The 19,558-nt window shown below is 45.1% G+C and overlaps 1 protein-coding gene across 3 annotated transcripts in view; it reads left to right on the top strand.

Moving 5' to 3' along the window:
• The window catches only part of LOC132394734 (complement factor B-like), a 250,516-nt gene that overhangs the window by 113,928 nt on the left and 117,030 nt on the right, over nucleotides 1-19,558 (top strand). Inside the window, exons 1-2 of one of the 3 annotated variants that reach the window (XM_059971127.1) lie at nucleotides 7,795-8,259; nucleotides 19,017-19,211. In XM_059971127.1, the coding sequence (XP_059827110.1) occupies nucleotides 8,202-8,259; nucleotides 19,017-19,211 (253 nt within the window). In that variant the 5' untranslated portion in view covers nucleotides 7,795-8,201. Of the gene's footprint in view, nucleotides 1-7,794; nucleotides 8,260-14,491; nucleotides 18,127-19,016; nucleotides 19,212-19,558 lie in introns of those variants that run through there. The other 2 variants (XM_059971129.1, XM_059971130.1) reach the window with 2 other exon arrangements.

Genomic DNA, 19,558 nt, shown 5'->3' on the forward strand with positions numbered 1-19,558 from the left:
GGGAAGGTTTGCAAATGTTGTACGGTAGGGTTTAAACTTAAGTTGCAGGCCAATGGGAGGCAGACAGAGGAGAGATGGGTAAGGCTCAGACAAAGTTAGCAATTAAAAGATTGAGCATGGTATGACTAGTGTCCTGAGCTGCATATACAGTATTTCAATGCAAGAAGTATTGTCGGGAAGGCAGATGACAGTGCTGAAGATGAGGTAGCTGGTTTAAACACAGGGGAAAGGCTGCTGGCGGGGCAAAATTGTGTCAACAGGTTGAGTTGCAACGTAAAGGGTGGACAAAAACAAAAAGGGTGAACACAGGACTGAAGGTGTTGTATGTGTGCAGTTTACGGAATAAGGTAGATGAACTTGTAGCACTGTTACAGACTGGCAGGTATGAAATGATGTTGCTGGCATCACTGAATCACGGCTGAAAGAAGATTATAGCTGGGAGAATGTCCAAGGATACACATTGTATTGAAAGGACAGGTAGGAAGGCAGAGTGGGTGGTGTTGCTCTGTTGGTGAAAAATGAAATCAAATCATTATCAAGAGGTGACATAGAACCCAAGGTGTTGAATCATTGTGGATAGAGCTAAGGGACTGAAAGGGTACAAAGACCCTGAAGGGAGTTGTATACACACCCCTAAACAGTAGTAAGGATGTGGCCTACAGATTACAATGGGAGATAGAAAATGCATGCCAAAAGGGTAATGTTATAATAGTCTTGGGAGATTTCAATATGCAGGTAGTCTGGGAAAATCAAGTTGGCACTGGATCCCAAAAGAGGGAATTTCTAGAATGCCAATGAGATGGCTTTTTAAAGCAGCTTGTCATTGAGCCCACAAGAGGATCAGCTATTCAGGATTGGGTGTTGTGCAATGAACCAGACAGTTTGAGGTAAAAGAACCCTTTGGAGAAAGTGATCATAATATGATCAAATTCACCCTGAAATTTGAGAAGGGTGAAGTCAGATGTATCAGTATTACAGTGAAGTAAATTGGAATTACAGAGGCTTGAGAGAAGAATGGCCAGAAATGATTGGAAAAAGAACACTGGCAGGGATGATGGCAGAACAGCAATGCCTGAGCTTTCTGGAAGTAATTCACAAGGGACAGCATATATACATCCCAAAGAGGAAGAAGTATTCTAAAGGCAAGGTGGCACAATTGTAGCTAACAAGAGAGTCAAAGTGAACATAAAAGTCAAGCAAGGCAAAACAGAGCAAAAATTAGTGGGAAGTTAGAGGATTGGGAAGCTTTTAAAAACCAACAGAAGGCAACTAAAAAAGCTATTAAGTTAAAGATGGAATACGAAAGTAAGCTAGCCAATACTGTTAAAGAGGATCCCGAAAGTTTCTTCAGATACATAAAGTGTAAAAGAGAGCCAAGAGTGGATATTGGACTGCAGGAAAAACGATGCTGAAGAGGTAGCAATGGGGGATAATAAAATAGCAGATAATCTGAATAAGTATTTTGCATATGTCTTCACTGTGGAAGACACTAGTAATATGGTGGAAGTTCCATGTGTCAGGGGTCATGAAGTGTGAGAAGTTACCATTTCTAGAGAGCTTTCTTAGAAAACTGAAAGGTCTGAAGGGAGATAAGTCACTTGGAGCAGATGGTGTACACCCCAGGGCTCTGGAAGAGGTGGCTGAAGAATTGCAGGGGCATTTGTAATGACCTTTCAAGAATCACCAGCTTCTTGAATGGTTCTGGAATATTGGAAAATCGGAAATGTCACTTCACTATTCAAGAAGGGAGAGATGCAGAAGAAAGGGAAGGATAGGCAAGTTAGTCTGACCTCAGCTGCGAAGATGTTGGAATCGATTATTAAGGATGAGGTCTCAGGGTACTTGGAGTCAGCATGGTTTCCTCAAGGGAAAATCTTATCTGACAAATCTTGGAATTCTTTGAATAAATGACAAATAGGATAAACAAAGGAGAATCAGTTGATGTTGTGTACTTGGATTTTCAGAAGGCCTCTGAAAAGGTGCCACACATGAGGCTGTTTGACAAGCTACTGTAAGATTCTAGCATGGATAAAGCAGTGGCTGATTGGCAGGTGGCAAAGAGTGGAATAAAGGGAGCCTTTTCTGATTGGCTGCCAGTGACCAGTGATGTTCCACAGGGTGAAGTGTTGAGATGGACTTTTTTTTACATTATATGTCAATGATTTGGATAATGGAATTGATGGCTTTGTTGAAAAGTTTGCAGATAATGTGAAGATTGATGGAGGGGCAGGTAGTTTTGAGGAAGTAGAGAGTCTGCAGAAGGACTTAGACAGATTAAAAGAATGGACAGAAGTGGCAAATGTAATACAGTATCAAGAAGTTTGGTCAAGCATGCTAGAAGAATTGAAACGGTTGACTATTGTCTAAATGGAAATAAAATATATTTTTAAAAAACTGAGGCACAAAGGGACTTGGAAGTCTTTGTCCAGGATTTCCTAAAGGTTAATTTTCAGGTTGAATCTGTAATGAGGAAGGCAAATGTAATTTTAACGTTCATTTCAAGAGCATGAAAGTAATGTTAACTCTTTATAAAGCACTGGTGAGGCCTCACTTGGAATATTGTGAGCAGGTTTGGGCCCCTTATCTTCGAAAGGATTGCTGAAATTGGAGCTTCACGAAAATGATTCCAGGATTGAATAGCTTGTCATATGAAGAACGTTTGATGGTTTTAGGGCCAAATTCACTAGAATTCAGAAGAATGAGGGGTGACCTCATTGAAAGGCCTTGATAGAGTGGATGTGGAGAGGTTGTTTCCTATGGTGGGAGAGTCTAAGACCAGAGGCCTTGATAGAGTGGATGTGGAGAGGTTGTTTCCTATGGTGGGAGAGTCTAAGACCAGAGGCCTTGATAGAGTGGATGTGGAGAGGCTGTTTCCTATGGTGGGAGAGTCTAGGACCAGAGGACAGAGCCTCTGCCTGGTGTCAGTGGTCGCATAACCAGGACTTCTAACTTGCACCAGCTGCTCATATGATTATTTAGAATCAGAATCAGGTTTATTATCACTGGCATGTGTTGTGAAATTTGTTAACTTAGTAGCAGCAGTTCAATGCAATACAAAGTATAGAAGAAAAAAAAGTAATAACAAATGAATAAGCAACTCTTCCTCAGTATACTTTACACAATGTACATTTGTTCAATAGATTAAAAATCATGCCAAAAAATACTGTATATTAAAAAAGTGAGTTAGTGTCCAAGGGTTCGATGTCCATTTAGGAATCAGATGGCAGAGGGGAAGGAGCTGTTTGCCACCTGCTCCCGTGGCTCCACATGACCCGGAGCGTTGGGGAGGGTGACCTGCAGGATGGCCGAGGGTAGGGGTACCTGCCACCTCCTTTGGTAGAGATGACTCGTCAGCCTGCCATAGACACGTGTATATATACTGTATATTACTGTTCCTTATTCATTACTCCACATGACCATGAGATATGGGAGCAGAGTCATCGTGACCGATCTAATTTTCCTCTCAGCCCCCATCCCCTGCCTTCACCCCATATCACTTCATACCCTGACCAATCAAAAATCTATCAATCTGCCTTAAGTAAACAAAGAATTGGCTTCCAGCAGCTGCCTCTGGCACTAACTGCTGCACCAGCTCGATACTTGTTGCCACAGTGACACTATGGATTAGAAACATAGAAAACCTACAGCACAATACAGGCCATTTGGCCCACAATGCTGTGCGGAGCATGTCCTTACTAAGAAATTACCTATGGTTACCCATAGCTCTCTTTTTCTAAGATGGACTACCCATCTTTTTAATTACCCATTTTTTCAAAGCTCTGTGTACCTATCCAAGACTTTCTTAGAAGATCCTGTCGGATCCGCCTCCACCATCATCGCCAGCAGCCCATTTCACACACTCACCTCTCTCTGCGTAAAAAAAACTTAACCCGACATCTCCTTTGCACCTAATTCCAAGCACCCATAAACTGTGCCCGCTCGTGTTAGGTACTTCAGCCCCGTGAAAAAGCCTCTGACTATCCACAGGATCAATGCCTCTCATCATCTTATACACATATATCAGGTCACCTTTCATTCTTCACCACTCCAAGGAAAAAAGACCGAGTTCACTCAACCTATTCTCATAAGGCATGCTCCCCAACCCAGGCAAATTATAAATCTCCTCTGCACCCTCTCTGTAGTTTCCACATCCTTCCTATAGTGAGGTGACCGGAACTGAGCACTGTACTGCCCCAGGGCCCTATATAGCTGCAACATTACCTCTCGGATCTTAAACTCAATCCCATGGTTGATGAAGGCCAATGCACTGTATGACTTCTTAACCACAGAGTTAACCTGTGCAGCAACTTTGAACATCCTATGAACTTGGACCCCAAGATCCTTCTGATCCTCCACACTGTCAAGAGTCTTACCATTAATACTATATTTTGCCATCATATTTGACTTACCAAAGTGAACCACCTCACACTTATCTGGGTTGAACTCCATCTGCCACTTCTCAGCCCAGTGTTGCATCCTATCAATGTCCCGCTGTAACCTCTGACAACCCTCCACACTATCCACACCACCTCCAACCTTTGTGTCATCAGCAAACTTACTAACCCATCCCTCCACTTCCTCATCCAGGTCATTTATAAATATCACAAAGAGAAGAGGTCTCAGAACAAATCCCTGAGGCACACCACTAGTGACCGACATCCATGCAGAATATGACCTGTCTACAACCACACTTTGCCTTCTGTGAGCAAGCCGATTCTGAATCCACAAAGCAAGGTCCCCTTGGATCCCATGCCTCCTTACTTTCTCAATAAGCCTTGCATGGGGTATCTTATTAAATGCCTTGCTGAAACGTCGACTGTTTATTCATTTCCATAGATCCTGAGTTCCTCCAGCATTTTGTGTGTATTGCTCTGGATTTCCAGCATCTACAGAATCTCTTGTGTTTAAGTTCTGAAGCACAAGTCTTCAGTGCTACTTGCAGAAAGCTACTAGGGGCCAAGGCCTTTGCTTTAATCAATAACTTGCATGTTGTCATTACCCAGATCTCCAAACTCTTCACTGAGGGAAGCAGGCAAGGGTGCGCCCTGTGAGATCACAGCTAAGCAATGTTATGTTCCCACCAGCTCCTCAATACTGTGGTTTACAGTCCATCTATGAATCTCGGGTATAAAGCGGCGATGGAGATGTAATCTATCGCAACTTGTGAAACATGTGAAGACACACACTCAATGTTTTAGGAGTGGAATCTACCCCTCTGCCATGAGATTTCTGAACAGACAATGAGCCCATGAACATCACCTTTTTTCTTCTGCACTACTGATTTATATAATGGTGGGGGGAGGGCTTTGCCTGTGATGGACTGGGCTGTATACACTACTCTCTGTGCTCGAGGACATTGTTGTTTGCAGCCAGTCAACATACTCTCCACCGCACATGTATAGAAGTTAGTCAGAGTTTTATATTACAAGCCGAATGTTCACAAACTTCGATGCCCAGTTCCCAGTTCCAGCGTGGTGACGATCTGGAATGTTTTTGCAGTGGTTTAATATTAACCGAGGGCTGGTAACGGTCACAGTGATGGTGCAATCCCAGTCGGAAAATTACTGAAATGCTTCCCGTAGTCATTTATCTTTGATCTGTTCCCTGAGTGAACTGGTGGCCTTTTGCCCCCCGAAGCGATGAATGTGAAGCTGAGGAACTGCTGTATTGTGGCTCCAGGGCAATGTCATTCTGCAGGCTACAACACCAGGACTTGTGCTATTAGCTTTTTCTCCTGTCTTTGCTATTCTGCAGCCGTGTGCTGTGTGTGACTGGTCATTCTGTGTTTCACACCTTGGCCCCAGAGGAACACTGTTTCACTTCACTGTGTTCATGTGTATGGTGAATGACAATTAAACTTGAATGGTTGTAATGAACACTATGCAGGGCGAGTTTTTCACAGCACCCCGATACACGTGGCAATCATGAACCAACTTATTAATTTAGCCTCAATGCCATTGCTTTTCTGAATGAACCGAGCCTCCAAGGCTCCTGGGAGACAGAGCAGAGGAACCTCAACTCACCATAAAGGTGCTTTGTTACTTCCAAGACCCTGACGCCCGGTCCCAGACTTCTCGACCATGTGAAGTATTGTCCGTGTATCTTACAACAATGTTTAAGTTTCAGTAGCACATACAAAATGCTGGAGGAACTCAGCTAGTCAGGCAGCAGATTTGACATTTTGGACTGAGACCCTTCATCAGGACTGGAAAGCAATGGGGGAGAAGTTTCAATCAAATTCCCCTAGAGCCATCAAATACTCCTCATGCATTAACTCTTTAATTCCTGGGATAGCTCTTGTGAACATAGACATGTATACGTGAAACATACATGGATATAGTCGAATGACAATTGAGATTGAACTTGATATGACAGTTCACCAATGTTGAGCAAATTTGTGAGGCCTGTTTATATCCCCAGAATGGAATACCATGGTCAGACCAATGACGTGTAAACTATCAGCCGGACTCTGACTCTGAAACCCCATTTGCAAAGGACACGTCCTTCAATTGTAACTTTAAAACAAAGTTGTAGGTCTTAAAGAAACAGTCAATAATGACGAGTTAACATGGGGATCAGAAAATGTTAAATCTTTGTGGGTGCCATTAAGAAACTGCAAGGGTAAAAAAAAATACATGGGAATTATATATAGTAGTGAAGAATTGGGGTTGTGATTGCAAAGGAAAAGGCATGTAAGAATGGTAATGACACAACTGTAATGGGAATTTCAATATGCAAGGGGATTTAGGAAAATCAGGTTAGTGTTGGATAACAAGAAAGGGAATTTGTTGAGTGCCTACGAGATGCCTTTTTTAGAGCAGCTAGTGCTTGAGCCTATTCTGGAAAGGCTATTTTAGATTGGGTGTTGTGTACTAACCCAGATTTTATTAGTCAGCTTAACGTAAAGGAAACCCAGAGGAGGCAGTAATCATAATATGATTGAATTCATATTGCAATTTGAGAGGGAGAAGCATAAAACATATGTATCAATATTGCAATGGAATTCCAGAGGCATGAGAAAGGTGCTTGCCCAGGTGGACTGGAGGAGGATACTGGCGGGAATCACGCAGAGCAGAGATGGCTGCACAACAGTTCACAAGGCACAGGTTTATCCCACAGAGGAAAAAGTTCTCAAATGATAGGTATGGAAACTGTGGCTGACAAGGGGAGGTAAGGACTGCATAACAGCCAAGAAGAGGACGCACAAGGTAGCAAAAGTGAGTGGGAAGTTGGATGATCGGGAAACTTAAAATCCAACAAAAAGCAACTAAAAAAGGGAAAAGATGAAATATGAGGGCAAACTAGGCAATAATATAAAGCAGGAAACAAAGTTTTGTCAGTTATATAAAAAGTGAAAGGTGAGTCCATCCTCAGGATGGAGAAGCAACACATGTTCCTTCTGGGTATTCCCCGCGCCCCCCCCCCCAGGCTGAATGTATGAATATCTTATTCTCCTTCCAGTGAACAATTCCTCCACCCCTCTTTCTCCACTCTGATCTTTCACTTCCTCTCACCTCCCTATTACTGCCCCCCAGGTCCCCTACTCCTATGGGGCAATCTCCTCTTCTATTAGATGATTTCTTCTCCAGCCCTTGGGCTTTCACGCCCACCTGGTTTCTTCAAGCTAGCCTCTTTTCCCTCCTGGCATCTTACTCTTTCCTCAGGAAGGGTCTTGGACCAAAATATCTGTTTACTCTTTTCCATATGTACTGCCAGACCTACTGAGTTCCGCCAGCATTTTATGCACCTTGCTGTGGATTTCCAGCATCTTTCACGTGTTTGAGACTCTATGGGTTGAATGGCCTACTTCTGATCTTATGGTATCCTTCCAGTACATTTTCAGGAATTTATCTATACATCTGTGTTTTACAGTGGGCTGTTGCCCCAATTGCCTTTTGTGGATTCAGTCCCAAGTCTTTCCCTCTCCCTGGCTCTTTCCCAATCTCTAATGGGGGCTCTACTTTGTAGTTGGCGCCTCGCCCTTCTCCCAGCCTCGCACGCCTGCCCATGGACTCTACAATTTCCAAGAACTGCTTTGTGAAAAGCAAACACAAGTTCTGTTTGTGGACTTCTGTTTACAGTGGAGTTAATGAACCAACAAAAGGTATACAGTCCCTTGCCCTCACCTCACTTTCCATTTGGAGCTGTGACTCCGACTTTACCGTGCCCAGGGAGGGATTAGTCATCCACGGAAACCAGGGATGAATGCACTATACCTGGGTCTTGGTTTGGGCCTCGCTTTGCTTCTGACATCTAAAGGTAAGGTAACGGGATGTAACTACGGATGTCTTTCTGTGCCTAGGTTGTTCAGAATCAGAAGCAGGTTTAATATCACTGGCAAATGTTGTGAAATTTGTTGTTTTGCAGCACCAGTACACTGTAATAGATAATAATTTCAAGAAAATATGAATAACAATAAGAACAAAAACTAAAATAAATTGTGAAGAATTATACAAAGAGAGCAAAAACAAAAAAAAAGTGAGTTAGTGAGGTTGTCCATTCAGAAATCTGATGGTGGAGGGGAAGAAGCTGGTCCTGAAACATTGAGTGTGAGTCTTCACGTTCCTGCACCTCCTCCCTGATGGCAGCAATGAGAAGAGGGCCCGTCCTGGGTAATGGGGGTCCTTCTTGATGGATGCCATCTTTTTGAAGCATTGTCTTTGGAAGATGTACTCGACGCTGGTTACGGAGGTACAGAGGCCCAGGTATTGGAGCTTTTTGATGAGAGTTGTGTTGAACACTGAGCTGTAATCAATAAACAGCAGCCTGGCATACAGTAACCATATAACAATCACAGCATGGAAACAGGCCATCTCGGCCCTCCTAGTCCGTGCCAAACTCTTAATCTCACCTAGTCCCACCTACCCGCACTCAGCCCATAACCCTCCACTCCTTTCCTGTCCATATACCTATCCAATTTTACCTGAAATGACACAACTGAACTGGCCTCTACTACTTCTATAGGAAGCTCATTCCACACAGCTATCACTCTCTGAGTAAAGAAATACCCCCTCGTGTTTCCCTTAAACTTCTGCCCCCTAACTCTCAAATCATGTCCTCTCGTTTGAATCTCCCCTACTCTCAATGGAAACAGCCTATTCACGTCAACTCTATCTATCCCTCTCAAAATTTTAAATACCTCTATCAAATCCCCCCTCAACCTTCTACGCTCCAATGAATAGAGACCTAACTTGTTCAACCTTTCTCTGTAACTTAAGTGCTGAAACCCAGGTAACATCCTAGTAAATCGTCTCTGCACTCTCTCTAATTTATTGATATCTTTCCTATAATTCGGTGACCAGAACTGTACACAATATTCCAAATTTGGCCTTACCAATGCCTTGTACAATTTTAACATTACATCCCAACTTCTGTACTCAATGCTTTGATTTATAAAGGCCAGCGTTCCAAAAGCCCTCTTCACCACCCTATCTACATGAGACTCTACCTTCAGAGAACTATGCACTGTTATTCCTAGATCTCTCTGTTCCACTGCATTCCTCAATGCCCTACCATTTACCCTGTATGTTCTATTTGGATTATTCCTGCCAAAATGTAGAACCTCACACTTCTCAGCATTAAACTCCATCTGCCAATGTTCAGCCCATTCTTCTAACCGGCATAAATCTCCCTGCAAGCTTTGAAAACCCACCTCATTATCCACAACACCTCCTACCTTAGTATCATCGGCATACTTACTAATCCAATTTACCACCCCATCATCCAGATCATTTATGTATATCACAAACAACATTGGGCCCAAAACAGATCCCTGAGGCACCCTGCTAGTCACCGGCCTCCATCCCGATAAACAATTATCCACCACTCTGGCATCTCCCATCTAGCCACTGTTGAATCCATTTTATTACTCCAGCATTAATACCTAATGACTGAACCTTCTTAACTAACTTTCCATGTGGAACTTTGTCAAAGGCTTTGCTGAAGTCCATATAGACTACATCCACTGCCTTACCCTCATCAACATTCCTCGTAACTTCTTCAAAAAATTCAATAAGGTTTGTCAAACATGACCTTCCACGCACAAATCCATGCTGGCTACTCCTAATCAGATCCTGTCTATCCAGATAATTATTAATACTATCTCTAAGAATACTTTCCATTAATTTACCCACCACTGATGTCAAACTGACAGGTCTATAATTGCTAGGCTTACTTCTAGAACCTTTTTTAAACAATGGAACCACATGAGCAATACGCCAATCCTCCGGCACAATCCCCGTTTCTAATGACATCTTAAAGATCTCCGTCAGAGCTCCTGCTATTTCTACACAAACTTCCCTCAAGGTCCTGGGGAATATCCTGTCAGGACCCGGAGATTTATCCACTTTTAAATTTCTTAAAAGCGCCAGTACTTCCACCTCTTTAATTGTCATAGGTTCCATAACTTCCTTACTTGTTTCCCACACCTTACACAATTCAATATCCTTCTCCTTAGTGAATACTGAAGAGAAGAAATCATTCAAAATCTCTCCCATCTCCCACAGCTCCACACATAGCTGACCACTCTGATTCTCTAAGGGGCCAATTTTATCCCTCACTATCCTCTTGCTTTTAACATAACTGTAGAAACCTTTCGGATTTACTTCCACCTTATTTGCCAAACCAACCTCGTATCTTCTTTTAGCTTTTCTAATCCCTTTCTTAAGATTCCTTTTACATTCTTTATATTCCTCGAGCAATTCCTTTACTCCATGCTGCCTATATCTATTGTAGACATCCCTCTTTTTCCGAACCAAATTTCTAATATCCCTTGAAAACCATGGTGCTTTCAAACCTTTAACCTTTCCTTTCAACCTAAGAGGAACATAAAGATTCTGTACCCTCATAATTTCACCTTGAAATGACCTTCATTTCTCTATTACATCCTTCCCATAAAACAACTTGACCCAATCCACTCTCTCTAAATCCCTTCGCATCCCCTCAAAGTTAGCCTTTCTCCAATCAAAAATCTCAACTCTAGGTCCTGTCCTGTCCTTCTCCATAATTATATTGAAGCTGATGCTATTGTGATCACTGGACCCGAAGTGCTCCCCAACACATACATCTGTCAGCTGACCTGTCGCATTCCCTAACAGGAGATACAACACTGCCCCATCTCTAATCGGTACTTCTATGTATTGTTGCAAAAAACTATCCTGCACACTTTTCACAAACTCTAAACCTACAGCTACAGCAGTTGTCAAGGTGATTCAACACCAAGTGAAGAACCAGAGAAATTGTATGTGCTGCAGACCTATTGTAGTAATAAGCAAATTGCAGCACGTTCAGGTCCTTGCTTGGACAGGAGTTGATCACATCCACAAGCTGTAGGTTTTCTATGTTTCTATGAACAACGATGAAAGCATTCATCCTGCTCTTCATCGGCACTGGTGTGATTGTTATCCTTTTGAAACAGGTGGGACCCTCCGACTGCGGCAGTGAGAGATTGAAGATGTCCTTGAACACTCCACCAGTTGGAGGCTTTCAAAGTCCCACCATCAGGGCCTAATGCCTTGTGAGGGTTCAGATATTCTGACATTGGCAGCCGAGACACAGGGTTACCAGGTGCTCTCTTTCAAAGCGAGCATAAAAGGTGTGGGGCTCATCTGGGAGTGAAGCATCACTGTTGTTCCTCATGTTACATCTTGCTTTGGATGAAGGTATGGCCTGCAAACCATTTTTGCAGCAGCAGTACATTGTAATACACAATAATTAAAATATATAGTGGTTGCCATTTGTCTGTCTGGAAGAACAAAGAGGTGTGATGATCATCATCACAAGCCTGAGCGAAAGGTCTGGAGATCCTGAGATGCCCCAGTTGTCAAGATCCCCCCTCTGGGCCTCAGCAGTGTCGTCCAAAGGAAAGCTTATGAAGCAATATGTTTGGCACCAGCTTGGCCACAGGAGCTGCCAGAAGTTTGTTCAATGACGTCCAGCCACCTTGGCAGCTCCACTCTGGATTTGCTGTTTGAGTTTACTCACTTAGCCTTCTTCTCTCCCAAGGCTGCCCACAGGGCAGTGGGGCTATTTACTCAGAGCCGGGGATCTGGTTCACGAACACCAGGGTATGTCCTCACACCGATGGGCCTGCATGCTATATGTGCAGGGGACAGACCTCCTCCTGTCCTCTGGAGTTCAGCCTGAGTCTGAAGGAGTCAGTTCCCACGTGCTGCTGGATGATGGGGGTCCTTAATGACGGATGTGCCCTCTTTAGGCATCATCTTTTGGTGGTGTTGGTTGCTGGGGAAGATAGTGCCCATGATGGAGCTGGCTGTGTTTTCAACTTCTTGCTGCTTTTCCCGATCCCGTGCAGTGGCATTGTCCTCAGATCCATCGAAATGCCGAGAGAGATCGTTGACCGTTGTATCATTGCTGCCGGAATGATAGGTGGGGATGAAGAAGTGAGCCCGACGGGCTTGACGGGAGTTGAATCCCCTTTGCATCAGGAAAGTAGGAGAGGTTCTTGTGATCAGTCCAAACCAGTAACAGATGCTCTGCCCTCTCCAGCCCGACGGGCTTGACAGGAGTTGAATCCCTTTGCATCAGGAAAGTAGGAGAGGTTCTTGTGATCAGTCCAAACCAGTAACAGATGCTCTGCCCTCTCCAGCCCAATGGGCTTGAAGATGGCTTTTGTTTTTACTAAACACGCTTGTGGACCTATGGGGGAGACGCTGGAGTCTGTTGAACCACAACTGCTACTGAGAGAATCTCCATCATATCTGCCTCCATCAGCACCCAGAGGAAGGTTCGGGGTAATTGCAGCACCCAAGCCAGTAGAAATCCCTTCTCTCCACAAGGATTTGAAGAGGTCTTCAGTAATGGAAGGGCCTTGACCTTTCAACTGTACTGACCCTCTGACTGCCCTTGTACGTGCTCTCAGGCCCAGAGAGAAACGCTTTGGAGGCTCTTGCCCTGGGATTCAATCAACCATTCAACCTTCCCCTCCCCATACAGAAGGAGGACGGGAGCCTGTGGCAATGCATTGATTATAGGAGGCTGAATCGCACAACAATCTATAATCTTCCTCTCATGAACTCTACCTTTGAGATTCTCCAAGGGGCAAGAGTATTCTCGAAGCTGGACTTGTGGAGTGCAGACATCCCAGTAGGCATAAAGGAGGCCATGAGTGGAAGATGGCATTCAACACACCAACAGGGCACTAGCTCTAACCCCCATTTCCTTTTATGACTTTGCCTCCTCTGAAGATGCATCCTACTAAGACAAAGACAGTCAGAGACTGTCCACAACCCTCCAGTGTGAAACAAGCCCATCAATTCCTGGGATTTGCCAGCTTTTACCAAAGGTCCATCAGAAACTTCAGCTCATGGTGGCTCCGCTGACTGCACTAACCAAGAGATCCGCAGGCCCTTTTGGTTGGAGTACCATGGCAGAGGCTGCTTTCACAGAGCTCAGGCATCTGATGGACATTATTTACTTGGATTTCCAGAAGGTGTCTGATAAGGTGCCACATAAAAGACTTATCCATAGACGATGTATAGAGTTGGGGGTGATGTATTAGCATGGATAGAAGATTGGTTAACTACTAGAAAGCAGAGGGTTGGGATACATGGGTGTTACTCTGGTGAGCAGTGTGCTGCAGGGGTCGGTGCTGGGCCCTCGAGTTCAAGATATGCATTAGAGGGGTCAGAGTGTAGTGTATTTAAGTTTGCTGATGATACTAAATTGAGTGGAAAAACAAATTGTGCAGAAGGTACAGAGTGATATAGATGGGTTAAGTGAGTGGGCAAGGGTCTGGCAGATGGAGTACAATGTTGGTAAGTGTGAGGTCATCCACTTTTGAAAGAAAAATGGAAGAGCAGATTATTATTTAAATGGTAAAAAAGATTCAGCGTGCTGCTGTGCAGAGGGACTTGGGAGTGCTTGTGCATGAATCACAAAAGGTTGGTTTGCAGGTGCAGCAAACCAAGAAGGCAAGTGGAATGTTGGCCTTTATTGCTAGAGGGCTTGAATTGAAGAGCAGGGAGGTTCTTCAGGGTACTGGTGAGACTGCACCTGGAGTACTGCGTGCAGTTCGGGTCTCCTTAATTGAGGAAGGATATACTGGCTTCGGAGGTTCACCAGGTTGATTTCAGAGATGAGGGGGTTTGGACTATGAGGAGAGATTGAGTCACCTGGGACTGTACTTGCTGGAATACAGAAGGATGAGAGGAGATCTAATAGAAACATTTAGAATTATGAAAGGGATAGACAAGATAGAGGCAGAAAGGCTGTTTCCACTGATAGGTGAGACTAGAACTAGGGGACGTAGCCTCAAGATTCAGAGACTAGAACTAGGGGACGTAGCCTCAAGATTCAGAGACTAGAACTAGGGGACGTAGCCTCAAGATTCAGAGACTAGAACTAGGGGATGTAGCCTCACGATTCAGAGACTAGAACTAGGGGACGTAGCCTCAAGATTCAGAGACTGGAACTAGGGGATGTAGCCTCAAGACTCAGAGACTAGAACTAGGGGACGTAGCCTCACGATTCAGAGACTAGAACTAGGGGACGTAGCCTCAAGATTCAGAGACTGGAACTAGGGGACGTAGCCTCAAGACTCAGAGACTAGAACTAGGGGACGTAGCCTCAAGATTCAGAGACTAGAACTAGGGGACGTAGCCTCAAGATTCAGAGACTAGAACTAGGGGACGTAGCCTCAAGATTCAGAGACTAGAACTAGGGGACGTAGCCTCAAGATTCAGAGACTAGAACTAGGGGACGTAGCCTCACGATTCAGAGACTAGAACTAGGGGACGTAGCCTCAAGATTCAGAGACTAGAACTAGGGGACGTAGCCTCACGATTCAGAGACTAGAACTAGGGGACGTAGCCTCAAGATTCAGAGACTAGAACTAGGGGACGTAGCCTCACGATTCAGAGACTAGAACTAGGGGACGTAGCCTCAAGATTCAGAGACTAGAACTAGGGGACGTAGCCTCAAGATTCAGAGACTAGAACTAGGGGACGTAGCCTCAAGACTCAGAGACTAGAACTAGGGGACGTAGCCTCAAGATTCAGAGACTAGAACTAGGGGACGTAGCCTCAAGATTCAGAGACTAGAACTAGGGGACGTAGCCTCAAGACTCAGAGACTAGAACTAGGGGACGTAGCCTCAAGACTCAGAGACTAGAACTAGGGGGACATAGCCTCAAGATTCAGGGGAGTAGATTTAGAATGGAGATGAGGAGGAACTGTTTTTTCCAGAGAGTGGTGAATTTGTAGAATTCTCTGCTGGTGAAACAGTGGAGGCTACCTCGGTAAATATATTTAAGACAAGGTTGGATAGATTTTTGCATAGTAGAGAATTAAGGGTTATGGGGGAAAAGACAGGTGGAGATGAGTCCTTGGCCAGATCAGTCATGATCTTATTAAGTGACGGAGCAGGCTCGATGGGCCACATGGCCTACTCCTGCTCCCACTTCTTATGTTCTTACGTACAACAGCTCCCATTTTGGTTGAACCTAACCCGGACCTTCCCTTCATCATGGAGATGGACACTTGAGCATTGAAGTAGGTGCAGTGTTGTCTCAGCAGACACCTTTGGGCAGCAAATTGCACCTGTGTGCATTCTTTTCCAGGCGGTTAACCCCAGCGTGAGTTGGCGCGGATAAGGCATCGAACTAGTAACCTGAAGGTCACTGGTTCGAGCCTCAGCTGAGGCAGCGTGTTTGTGTCCTTGAGCAAGGCACTAAACAACACATTGCTCTGCAACGACACTGGTTCCAAGCTGCATGAGTCCTAGTGCCCTTCCCTTGGACAACATCGGTGGTGTGGAGAGGGGAAGGCCTGCAGCTTGGGCAACTGCCGGTCTCCCATACAACCCTGCCCAGGCCAGCGCCCTGGAAAAGCCTTCCAAGGTGCAAATCCATGGTGTCATGAGACTGACGGATGCCTATTATAACCCCAGCAGAGATGAACGATGACTTGGGAGCTTCTTGCAGTTAAATTAGCTCTGGAGGAATGGTATCACTGGCTAGAAAGGGCCAAGAACCTTCTTATAGTTTGAGCAGACCACATGAATCTGGGTTGTATTCAGCCTGAATTCCAGGCAGGCCAGGTGGTCTTTGCTCATTAACCATTTTAATTTCATCCTGACCTGGTGACCAGAGTCAAAGAACCAGAAGCCAGATGCCTTGTCCCGTCAGTTTTGAGAAGAACAGCCAGCTACCATTCTGCATCAAGCCACGGTGGGGAATTGATGCTCTTGTTTGCAAGGCCCCAGCGCAAAGGGAAGATTCCTAACAACGGTGCTCCAGGTCAGCTGGTCGTCTCAAGTTCTGTTCTGTTCCAAGTACTCCAGTGGACACATTCCTTGAGAATGGCCGCTCACCTAGGGATTGCCAGCACCCTCGAGATTATCAAGTGGAGGTGGTGGTGGCCTGGAAGAAAGTTCGGCTATATGTACCCTTGCATGGAAGGAGCCATGTAGCTGACCTCAAGGGCTGGACAGACCATGGACTCAAATCTCCATAGACTTGGATAGTCTACCAACTGTGGCGGAGACAGCCAAAATGGTCTTGCACCAGGTCTTTGGGATTCATGGATTTCTGGTGGGCATTTTGTCGGATTGCAGTCTGCAATTGGCATCACATTTCTGAGGAGTGTTTTGCAAACTGATTGGGGCAACAGCGGGTCTTTCCTCCGGGTCTCACCTACAGCCCAACAGCCAGATGGAGCAGGTGAACCAAGATATGGAACATACCTTAAGATGCCTGGCCTCTGAAAGACTGAACAAGTGGAGTGACCATTTGATGTGGACAGAGATTGCCCACAACACATTATGCATTCAGCGCATGGGATATTCCTGTTCGAATGCCAATTTGGGTATTCTTTGCCACACTTCGCTTGGCAGGAGGACGAGGTTGAGGGTTCCTGTGGCCAAAGATCTCACCCGTCGCTGCAAGGAGAGATAGACTAGGGCAAGGGAGATTTTGCTAGCTTCTACTCTGAAGGCTGAAATAAATGCTAACCATAAGAGACGAGGCTCCAGCTTTGCAGCCTGGGCAACAGGTCTGCCTGTCGACCCAGAATTTACCTCTGAGTGGAGTCCAGGAAATTAGAGCCCAAGTTCATTGGACCCTCCAAGATTTTCAGGAAAGTAAATCTGGTGGCCTGCACCTTGCAGCTCCCCAAGGCCCTCAAGATCAATCTCACTTCCACGTTTCCAAGTTAAAGCCTGTGAACATCAGCTTGTCAGCTCTGCCGCCACCCAGGTTTGTTGATGGGGAACACCGTGAGAAGAATTTTGGATTCAGGAACTTTTCGGGGTGTTCAACAGTTCTTTGTGGATTGGGAGGGATTTGGACCCGAGGAACGTCTCGGATCTGATGCTCATCCGTGCCTACGATCATCGTCTCCCCAGACAGCCAGGGCTGTCAGGAGTCGGCCATAGGGGAGAGTCCTGTTATGCCACACACCGAACTCCACCCACTTCTAGGTTTAGACGCTCTAACTCCTCGGTGTGCGGATAGCTGGGACGGTCTCTTTAAAGATTCAACGTTGTCCCGGTAATTGGCAATCATGTTTTGGGCACCAAGAGGGGACTATTTGAGGAGCACCTTAGCAGAAGTTCAGTGCTCAGTTGTCAGCCTTACTAGAGATTTCATCCAGTGTTACGTTTCATGCACAATTCTCGATCCAGATTGAAACTGTGTCTCGGTCCTGGCTTCAGGTATTCCAGCATTTGGGTCCAAACCATCCTTGTAAAGGGCCCTCATCACAGTAATAATGGATCGATCATAATATAATTTGTGGAATTCTGAATCTAAAACTACATCAGGCTTATATATAGCAAGGCATGCTTTCTTTTGAGTTTGGATTTTAAAGCAGGGTTTTGGTGAATGACGTTTGCCACTTGATTGTCCCTCTGTAAGTAATCAGATTGAGTTCAACTGCAACAGGATCCTGTCGTGTGTTGAATAGTTTCTGTTTTTTTCTTGTCGATTCCTGCATTTATCATCTTGAATTTGTTGGTCTTTTATTAAGTATTTTTAATATTTTTCTTGTTAACTACCTGGTCCTGTATTGCCACAGGGAACCCTTCTGTTTCTGGGAAGAGGTCTCTAACTCTGAGCCAGGCAATTGACAAACCACAAAGGGCCATAAAACAAGAGGGAACAGAAACATGGTAAATTTTCGACAGGCAGAGTGAAATTTGGGAGAAGCTGGTGGAGTCCGGTTGGATAAATGAGTGAACAAGGACTGGGGTTAAATAGGCTGCCGGTGATGAGTCTGGAGTGAGTGGCAGGTGAACCCTATTAGCTGGGTGGAGACTGGGAGGTGCCTGCACGTGCAGGCTGGGAGGTGTCAGTGAGAACAGACCTGACAGGTGGATGGGCAGTCAGTGAACTGACTCTGAAATCTGTTACACGGTCCCCAACATACGAGGGAAGGATCACTGCATATGGAGACCCCCCTCGGTGTCAAGTGCTAAAGCAGACTGCCGCGGCATGTCTGGATGGCAGCCGAGGAGAAGGAAGTGAAAAGCCCATGCAAGAACCACCCTGGCTTCACCATTGTGAAATCAGTGGGTGAATATCTTCCATGAGTCGGCTGGTGTTGTGTGGGGCCAGCTCCCGAGAGAAATCTCAGCTAACAGAAACTCCACGGTGACATTAGAATCAAAATCAGAATCAGGTTTATTATCACCAGTATGTGTTGTGAAATTTGATATCTTAGCTGCAGCAGTTCAAAGCAATATATAATATAGAATAATAATACTTAAATCATGCAAAAACAGAAATAATGTATATTTAAAAAGTGAGGTAGTGTTCATGGGTTCAATGTCCATTTAGGAATCGTATGGCAAAGGGGATGAAGCTGTTCCTGCCAGTTCCAGCTTCTAGACGGGGTGGGAGGGATATGGGGAGGGGGAGAAGAATGGGACAGGTAGCACAGGTCCTGTGGGCTGAATGGCTTCATCTATATCAGTTCTTTGACCCCATCTCCCTCGCGCCCCTCCTGCATTTCTACCTGCTCTTTAATATTCCAGGAGTTACACTGATGTGTTGTTTGCAGGAGAGGAGGTGGTAACCTGTGACCCCAACATTCACATCACTGGAGGGTGGGTAATCAAGTCCAAAGGCAATAATGTGACGAGTGTGGCGACGTTCCAGTGTCCGGACTGGCATTATCCCTGGCCAATGTCCACTTCGAAGTGTCTTCACAGTGGCAGATGGAGATCCTACAACGAAGGAATGTTCATCTGTAAAGGTACGTTTACCTTCTGTATAGATTCTTCCAACATCTGTAGAGGGGCAGTAAACAGTTGTTTTCCCTCACTCTCCCACTGCCTTACTCTCTTGGTCATCTTCACTCGTCCTTACACCTCTGTCTGACTCTCCCCTTCTCCCTCTTACTTTTTTATCCCTACATAACTCTTTCTTCTTCCCTTTTTACTATCTCTTTCCCTTTTTCTCTATATCTCTTTCCCTTTTTCTCTTTCCCACTCCCTTACCTTGCTCTCCTATCTTCACTCTTCTCTTATCATACTATGCTGCTTCCTCCCTCTCTGTCCTGCTCTCTGCTCCTTCTCCCCATTTCCTGCTTCTCACCCTCTC

The sequence above is a fragment of the Hypanus sabinus genome, chromosome 5 (assembly GCF_030144855.1).
Source record: "Hypanus sabinus isolate sHypSab1 chromosome 5, sHypSab1.hap1, whole genome shotgun sequence".
Classification (NCBI taxonomy): domain Eukaryota; kingdom Metazoa; phylum Chordata; class Chondrichthyes; order Myliobatiformes; family Dasyatidae; genus Hypanus; species Hypanus sabinus.